At 50.9% G+C, this 9513-nt stretch overlaps 1 protein-coding gene across 4 annotated transcripts in view; it reads left to right on the top strand.

The window, feature by feature from the left end:
- Window positions 1–9513, top strand: part of Pax5 (paired box 5) — a 187608-nt gene that overhangs the window by 169168 nt on the left and 8927 nt on the right. For all 4 annotated transcript variants that reach the window (XM_031377271.1, XM_031377268.1, XM_031377269.1 and 1 more), the window contains one exon: window positions 6767–6853. In XM_031377271.1, coding sequence (XP_031233131.1) covers window positions 6767–6853 — 87 coding nt within the window. The remainder of the gene's footprint in view (window positions 1–6766; window positions 6854–9513) is intronic.

Here is a 9513-nt window from a genome sequence, read left to right as displayed (position 1 = left end):
GGTCTACAGAGTGAGTTCCAGGACAGCCAGGGCTATACAGAGAAACCCTGTCTCAGGGAAAAATAAAAAAGGATTTTGCTTTTATTTTTGTATGTGTGTGTATGTATCTGTACATATGTATGCCACCCGTGTGTGGGTACCTTCAGAGACTAAAAGAGGTCACCTAATTGGCAGGAGCTAGAGTTCCAGGCAATTGTGAACTGCTGGATGTACGTGCTAAACTGAACTCTGGTGCTCCTGAGGAGCAAGCACTCAACAGCTAAGCTGTCTTTCCTGACCCCTAAAGGCCATTTTTCTACCTCCTTCTCCATGGTAGGCAGCTCTAGGTAAGAGCATGCTGGACCATACCCAGGGCGTGGCTGGGATTGTCTGGAGTCCTGCTTTCTAGCCAGTTGAATCCAATCCCGAGTCACCAATGGCCACGCCTCCCTGCTTTTGCTCCTTTGGTGACTCTTTGAGCCAAGCCATTCCTTCCTGGCTGCTCTCCTTTAACACTACAACTAAAAGCAAGAGGTAATCAGACCCTTGTCTGCTACCTTGTAGAAAACTATGGTGTTCTCCTTCACATTTTCCCAGTGTTTCCAGGCTTCTCTCCCACACTGGCCTGTGGCTCTCTGATCTACACTACATGCCCTTTGACCATGTCTCCATCATAACTCTACTGTTCATACAAGCATGGTACCCAGGAATCTCCCCTGACCCCGTGTCTGGGGAAAATACCAAGTCAGTCTTGTCTTAGTATGCTTTTTGTTGCTATAACAAAGTAGCTGAGGCGGGGTACTCTGTAAGGAGAAGTTTCCCTTGGTCCACTGTGCTGGAGGTTGGAAAACTCGAGGGCACAGCAGGAGCATCTACCCAGGACAGAATGATGTGGGGAAAGTCAGAGAGCAAGAGCACAGGAGTGACAAGCAAGAATGCATGGGTTTGCTTTCTATAGCTTACCCTCCTGAGAGCCATCGTCCCTCTATGACCTCATCCTGTCATAAGGCTACCTTCAAAATAGTCACATGACATCCAAAATTCTCCATGAATTTTGGAGAGGGCATCCATACGCAAACCACAGCAGTAATGCCAAGCTTTAAGGATGCATGAGCAATGGACAGGGGGAGAGTTTCACTAATTACAAAACACCTTAAACCTGAAGCTAGGATTCCCACTCCTCAAGTGTTCACATACACACAGCTCTCTCACATACATACACACACACATGGACACACAGACCCACACACAGACCCCCACACACACATACACAGACACACACACACAGACACACATGCGCACACACACATATGCACACACAGACCCCCCCACACACACAGACACAGACACACATGTGCACACAGACCCACCCACACACACACATACACAGACACACATGCACACACATGCACACACTCACACACACGCACACGTGTGTTTGCACCCACTCTGTACTCATACACATTCCATGTGGACATGTGCATCTTCAGGTCCGTCCACTCAGGTCCCTCCATCTTCTCAAGCAGAGCCCCTCAACTCTGTCTGCTTCCACCCCTACACCCAGATCTTTCCCCTGCTTACCTAAGAACTCAGTGAAAGCTGTGAAATCCTCTTGGAGCCTGTTCCCCACTTGTGAGCGGGGCTCTTTTCCATTTCCCTCCCTCCCCAGCTTGCCCAGTTTCTCCATGTTGGGAGAACTGCATCCAGAAACACTGTGACGCAGGCCCCGTGACGCAGGCCCCGTGATGCAGGCCCCATGATGCCGGTGCTTACCTTGATAGCCGGATGCTGCAGACTGTACTTTATAGAGAGTGAGGGCTCAAAGCTCTGAGCACTGGGAAGTTCAGTCAGGCAGCTGTTTCTGCTGAAGCTCTTCTTGCTCACCGGAACCCTGCTGACTCCTGAGGTGGTTCAGGACCTCACACATGAACACAGGACATAGTTCAGGTCTCTCTGCTTATAAAGCCCCAGTTCCAGGGTGTCAATGCTCCTCTCCCATGCCGGCAGGTATCTTTAGTTACTTCCCCCAAGCCCCGCCTCTAAACACAATAGTCTAATCCAGGCTTCCATCTTCTTTTTTTTGTTTTGGTGGTGGTGGTTGGTTGGTTGGGTTTTTTATTGTTTGTTTTTATGAGGCAGGGTTTCTCTGTGTCTGTGTAGCCCTGGCTGTCCTGGAACTCAGTCTGTAGACCAGGCTGGTCTTGAGCTCACAGGGATTCTCCTGCCTCTGACTCCTGTGCTGGGATCAAAGGCGTGTGCCACCACACCCGGCTCCTTGCACCCTCTTAATGCTTCTCACTTGAGATGAACGCCAACTTGACTTTTTGTGTGAAGACGTTCAAACTGTAAACCGTGATTTATTTAGTCCATATTGAAGAGGAGGAGACTGCTCAGGCAGGTTTAGTCACTTGCCCAAGGCCACACAGCCTTTGAGAAGTGCTGATGGCTGATCAAGCTCTCGGCTGGCCTCAGATCCACCCCCCTTGTGCTCACATGGCACCATGAGGGGCCCAGCTTGTGTGCTAACTACAGGCCTTTGTCCCCAGTTTCCTCCGTGGGGCCACTCCACTGACCAGGATGCTCAGTTGCTTGGCACTGGTTTGCTACTGGAGAGTTCTCAAATGTTTCTGTGTGCTGAACTCTAGGCAGAACCCGTAGCTGCCTTGAAGGAGAACCAGTATGCTCTGAGCCTCTTGGATGGAGGTCCCACTGGGTGACCGGTCCTACTGACTAACAGGTAGTGGCAGCTATCTGGACACAGGTTGGCCTCCCTTCCCTTCTGGGGACACGCAGAATCCTTCCTGTTAATAGGAATAAACATCTATGATTTAAGGGGTTCCTTTGAGAGATGTTCAGAGTACGAGTCAATAGAAAGAGGCAAGGAGTCCCCAAGGTAGGGCAGAGTCTTTTTGGCTGGGTGAATTCACAAGGAAAGGTGTTTCGATGTGTGACCTTTGACCTCAGGCCTGTTGGCTTTACCTCTGGAAGCCCCAACAAAAGCTAGAGCCAGGCACTTTGGTTTCTTGCTCTCTGAAAGCTTGCTCTAGAGGAGGGTTTTATCCCTGTGGACAGTCAGTTCCCTCTGCTGTGGTAGCAGCCGATGGGAAGGTCTCCCTGACCTCTCCCCTCTAGCTGCAGCCTCGACTGGATCCTAGTGCCAGCTACCAAGGGCCCTTCTGTCCTGACATACCAAGGTTTGCCACAGGGCTCACCAACCCACAGCACACACTGAACGGCCTCAAGCCTCAGCCCCAGGTTTCGTCTTGGCCCAGAGTCCCCCGCCTCCCTTGCTGGAGTTCTAACCATCCCTAAGACTGGTCTCAGTGTCCCCTCAGTGGACCCAAAAAGTTCCCAGGACTCTAAGCTAAACATACTTTGCTTTTCCAAGCTGCTGTTTTAGGTTCCAGCAAAGAATAAGGTGCTCCTCAGTGTGAGGATGCAGGTGAGGACATCGGAGCCCCAGGGCTACCCCAGAGGAAAGGCATCCCCACAGCTGGGAGTGAGCATCTGTAGCACTGGTGCTCAACCTGTGGGTCTCCATCCCACGGGGGTCACATATCAGATGCATACATTATGATTCAAAATTACAGTGGTGGAGTAGCAACAAAATAATTTTATGGTTGAGGTCACCACAAGCCGAGGAACAGCATGAAGAGGTCACAGCGTCAGGAAGGTTGAAAACCACTGGGCTACAGCATTTGGTCTGCTCTGTCCTTTGACAAATGAGGAAACGGAGCCTGTGATGGAAAAACAATGTCTTAAAGACAAGAGTCCGGGGCCGGGAGATAGGAACTTGGCCTTGGAGTTATGTTCTGGCCTGAGGGAGAACATTTCACAACTGAAATGCAGTTTTATTAATTTTGTGAGCATCACAGGGTAGCTGGGAGGTTCAGTTTGATTCTAAATGCCCAGGAGGACTCGGCGACTGGTGGAGGAGCATGTCACCATGGTTGACATGTGCTGAGCCTTCTTTGAACCTCTACAAGCACCACATGAGCTTTACAATTGTCCGAGCTTCACAGAGAAGAAAACTGAGGCACAGAGAAATTGAGTGACTCATGGGGATTTCCAGAACTTTGAAGAGGCAAGCTTGGTATTTGAACCCATGAAGCCTGGCCCCACACCATTGCCCCTTTGCTAGTTGATCGAGGGTTGTGGCATCTGCCTGGTCAGTCTGCTGCCCCCCAACCAGCTTTGTTACTGTGCGGATCAGATCTGTGGGCAGCTTCCTTGGTAGTGAGATCTCTAGTGGCTTTTCTACTCTGTACACAATGTTAGCTTACAATATAGCACTTGAGGTAGTCTGACATCATTGCAGAGTCCCCAACAGGTGGCGGGACAGCCTCTAGGTCAGCCTCAAGTCTCTGAGATGGCCAGGGTCTCTTCCCAAGAGTATAATACTCTAAAGGGCATAGCACAGGACAAGGACTCAGGTACCCATCTCACCATGACTGAGCGTACCAGGTGGGGGTCCAGGTAGATGTTTCCTCCTGGGCCCAGGATGTTGTGATGGACAATGAATCAGAAATTAATTTAAATCTTAGCCCACAGAAGATTCCACAGCATACCCCTGGCTGTGGAAGATAATAATGGTGGCCATTATCCAAGCAAGAGGTCCACTCAGTCCACTCAGCAATGTGTGCCTGGCTGACCTACATTCATTCATTCATTTATCCATTCATTCATTCACTTACTCACTCACTCACTTAACAATTAGTCATCCATGCATGCTTAGATGGATGCCAAGCCTGGTGCTGAAGCTTGGGATCGAGACATAAACAGACAAAACTCTGTCCCCAAGGAGTTCTCAGCCTCTTGGAAGAGACAGATAATTAACAAGATGAACATGATGAACAAGACAGGTTGGAAAGTGATAAGCTCTGTGGGATAATCCGTGGCAGGACAGGAGGATGAGCTGGTCAGGGGAAACATCCCAGGGAGAGCGTCTCCTGGATGGAGCCCAGGAACGGGGTAGGAGAGAGCCCCAGGGACTCTGGGGTTTGCTGGGAGCAGGCAGGGCAGAGACCTGCAGGAAGAGACAAGTCAAGGACAATGGGATACTAGAGGATGATGCAGGAGACTGCGTGCCGCAGGAGGGACAGGAAAGGATGGCTTCTGGAAGCCACACAGGTGGAAGGGCTGATGGTGCTGACTGGGGCTCTCCTTCTAGTCTCTAGAATCTAGAGGGTTTGGAAGCTGCCTGTGAGCCTTCGTGGACCTCCAGGGGTCTATGCCAACTCACTCCAGCTGAGTGGCCCTAAGACATGCCCTGTTGGGGATGAAGCTCAGAGAGGCTTCCTGGAAGAGGTGGCCCTGCAGTAGGCACGATGGTGCTCATCTGAGGTAGGGCAGGACGTGCCTCTGACGGGGCAGTTTGTGGGTGTGAGAGCCTTGGCAAGAGTGCTCTCCCCTCAGCCTGCTTCTCAAAGAGGAGGAGGAGGGAGAGGAGAAGGAAGAAGAGGAGAGAGAAAGAGGGAGGGGAGGGGAGGAGGAGGCAGCGGAGGCTCTGTGTAGCACTGATGGATCTGCAGAAGCTGAGTTGGCGGCCCAGCCCTGTCACCACTCTCTCCCTCTGTATGCGGGAACCTGGCACCCTGACCGCTGAGGCATAAAAAACAGAGAATTGGAAGGCTCAGCCTGTCAGGCAGGAAGTGGCCCCCAGAGAGGTCTGAGCAGGAGTGTGTGTGTGTGTGTGTGTGTGTGTGTGCGTGTGTGTGCGCGCGCGTGGTGTGCGTGCTCTGCCTGTGCTTGCCTATGGGGTGGGAGGATAGCCAGTCTCTTCTAAAGCCTCTTGCCCTTTGGCCTTTGTACATTCCCTTTAGGGGGATCATGGAGTCATGCTTGGCCGCAGGTACTCTCTCAGGACCATGTAAACTCCTGTCACCTCCAGCAGGGCAGGGCCTTACCTGGGGGCTTAAGAAAACCATCCATCCGGCGTTCTGGCTTCCCATGTCCTGCTTGAGAGCCTCTCCTAGATAGACATGCCAGGCTCTTGGGCCCTCGAGTGGAGGATAGAGAACCCAGTCTGCCCTCTGGGGCCCCAGCTATAGGACGAAGGAAGAAAGAAATGGGCAGAGTCTGCCACTAAAGCATGTAGGGACAAGCATGAAGCTGGCCTTGCTGGCCGAAGATTCCCTTGGGGCTGCTGCGAACCCTGAGAATAGCCAGGGCGAGTGCCCAGCTCTGCAGGCTGTGGATCTGAGTGGACTGTCCTCTGGGCTCACCCTACCTTCCCTTCACCCATGTACACCTACCTGAGAGTGCCCACCGCCATGAACGACTACCTCCTCCCCAGGGCCTAGAAGACCACCCCCCACTTCCTCTTTTATTTCATAAGCATTTAGCCTGACCCTTCCTGTCAGCAGACTGTCTCATTCCCCCCGTCCAGCCAGCTGCCCTTGGTACAATCACTCTGAATTCACAGCACAGAGGGTCCACACTAGAGATGAGGTCATGAGGAAGGGAATGGTCCCTTAGGAGCCTCAGCCAGTGCCAACAGCCCAGCAGGCTAAGGTTGGACTTGTGCAGGTGTACCCAGAGAGACCTCACTCTGCACATGATGGCTCCATGGCCTCCATTCCCATTGATACCAAGAGCTTTGGGGTAAGATAAAAAGCTCACTGGATGAGAGCATAACCCCAATATGCTATTATTGGTTACCAAAGGTACCTGAAACTCACAGAAGAAACAAGTGCCATCAATAGCATTCAAACTGACTTGAACCCGTAGTCTTTTCTGAACCTGATTTAACATGTGTCTTCTGTTTCTCTCTGCCCACCTCCTGCAGGGAGTGAGTTTTCTGGGAGTCCCTACAGCCACCCTCAGTATTCCTCCTACAACGATTCATGGAGGTTCCCCAACCCAGGGCTGCTTGGTGAGTACTAACCGGTGGGGTCCCTGGGTCCATGGCTGCCCCACTTGCCCTCCTCACCGGGCCTAACAGTCCCTTCTGAAGTCTGGTCATATCTTTCCCATGCATGTGGTCCTGCTCTGGTGGTCTCAGTACAGTGAACACCACTGCAGCTCATGGAGGTGGGAATGTGACAGAGAAAAGAAGGAAGGACAAGTGCTCACCCACGAGTAACTCATATTTCTTAAGAACTATTAAATAAAGTGAAATTTCCCTAAATAAGAGGCGCTAAAAATACAAACTCACATTGATTGGTGCTGGCTGCCGAGAAAACTGTCTTACTAAGGGCTCTGAGGCCCAGTGATTGATTAATGATGTATGCCATGGGCATCACTGGTGCCAGCTCCATTAGGAACCAGCTGCCCTGTGGCTTACCAAGGCATGCTGTGTAGGGCTCAGCTGGTGCCTAACCTCTATCCAAGACTCAAATTGGCCATAGCCAGCCTGATCTGTGAATATCATCGGTATATGTTCACACACACACACACACACACACACACACACACACACACACACACCATGCAGCCTAACTGTCCTTCAAGGTTCAAGAAGAGCCCTTTGTTTTGTTGACCTAAGCCTACATGAAGCCAACTGATGAGTGCCCAGAGAACCTGGATGCAGATGTCACCCCCTAGCATGTAGAACCAGCCAATCAGCTTGCAGATTCCAACACTGACCTCACCCCTACCGTCAGCCAAGGATGTTCTACTTGGATCAGTGAAAGGAAAGTGGAGGAGTCTTTGAGACAGCTCTGGCCTATCTGTCCACATGAACCAGGCCTCCGTCAGTGAGAGACCACTAATTCCTCAAATCCTTAATTATTTTAGGACCAAGAACTTTGACTTTGTCAAAAAAACAATAACACGAAGTCTTCACATTCAAGTTGCCAAACCTTGATTCCTTCCCCAATCTGGTTTGAATAAGACAGACACACAGTGTGGATGCTATATCTCTCTTATTATCACGAGAGCCACGTATGGGATAGACTCTTGGTACCCTGGGCTACCCCAAGCATTCTAGTGTGCCACACACAACTGTAGATGCAATAAGGAACACTGCCATTTGGTGTTCCGTGTCCCTGTGTGATGGAGAGTTCCAGCCTGCCTTAGAGATGACACTGACGCCCATCAGCTCTGGTTTCCCAGGGGTCTTAAGACTGCGGGTTGGTGTCTCTCTTTTGATTGGTCAAAATCGTTTTAAGCACTGAGCAAGGGTCTTGCTGCTATTTCCCCTCACATGGTCTCTGAGTTAGCCTAACTGTCCACGTCAGTCAGGAAGACGTGAGAGTGACCATGTGTCTCTGCAGATGTAGCAGAGAGGCCATACAGAGCACTGGTCCTAGTACTACAGAGAGATGCACAGGGAAACTTGGCTCAAAGTTGGTCTTGGGCCTTGGGGAATGGCTCTGTTTAAAGCCACACTGACCCAGGGCTTCTACTTCATGGCCTAGGTCGCACAAGAAGGGCAGAAATCCAGCCAATGGGTGGCACAGAGCCCTGCTAGAGGACTCACCCAGTGTGCTTTACACAAGGCATCCCAGAGATTAGCAGTGACACTTCTTCTGGGGACTTAAGGGGCACTGCAATGATGACACACAGCGGTGGCACAGGAGCTGGGGTGGTGGTGGAATATGCAAGGATGAGCGACTTTGAACCAGGCTGAGAAGTTTGGAACCGATCCCGGGGTAGTGGCGTGTCCAAGGGGGTGGGGGCGGGGGTTGGGATCTGAGTCTTTTCTGCTCAAGTCTGAGTAAAAGCCAGTTCACAGCTCGTGATGTCAAGCTTTGCCCTGTGAGCTCACAGGCTGGGAGTGAAGAAACATCAACCAGGTGTACCTGTGCTAAGTCCTGAGGGCTTGCAGGAGGGCTAGAGGAAGGGCAGGGAGGAGGAAGCCGACTCAGAACTCTGATTATTTAAGTGAGCATTTACTAATTATATGTATGGCACTGAGGAAACACATCATGCGGGCTGTCTCATTGTATCCTTTCAAAAGCCCTGTGGGAGCCATCCTAGTATCTCCCAGAGACAGAGAAGTGTGGGCAGATTCATTCACCCCAGGTCACACATGAGCAAGTGTCAGATAAGGTGTCACCTTGACCCCAGAGACTGTATCCTTAGGCTGTATGCTATAGGGTTCTCGGGAGCTCTCAAACTAATTCAGTCGGAACAGCTACAGTGGAGAGAGGGGACCTTGTGTCTCTGTAGAAACAGGTGAGAGCCCCTAGCACTCAAACCTTGTGTGCGATGAGGTTTTGAAAACTGGGTTAATGACTTATAACTGCAAACAACAGAATCCACTCTGGCTAGTTTAAGAGAAACACAGTTAGTAAAGGACATCGGGGGTTTCCAGAATCTTCAGGCAGACTCAGTAAATGGGCATGGAACACAGAGCCAGGAGCACACCCATTTATACCACAGGCTGCTCTGCTGTAAGCATCCCCATTGCTGCCAACTGGCACCCACCAATTATGCCATGTTGTGATGCAGCTTTCCCTGGGTGCTTGGTAGCATTGGAGGGTGTTCCCCGCCACCATTCAGCCATTTTGACATTGGACACCTGTTCCTACTGAATGGAGTCTACAGCCCATTTCTTTTTTTTTTTTTTTTTTTTTTTTTTTTTTTTTT

Source organism: Mastomys coucha, unplaced genomic scaffold (assembly GCF_008632895.1).
Source record: "Mastomys coucha isolate ucsf_1 unplaced genomic scaffold, UCSF_Mcou_1 pScaffold18, whole genome shotgun sequence".
NCBI classification, from domain to species: domain Eukaryota; kingdom Metazoa; phylum Chordata; class Mammalia; order Rodentia; family Muridae; genus Mastomys; species Mastomys coucha.
Note: the sequence above shows the minus strand (reverse complement) of the source record. Positions and strands in the feature narration are given on the sequence as shown.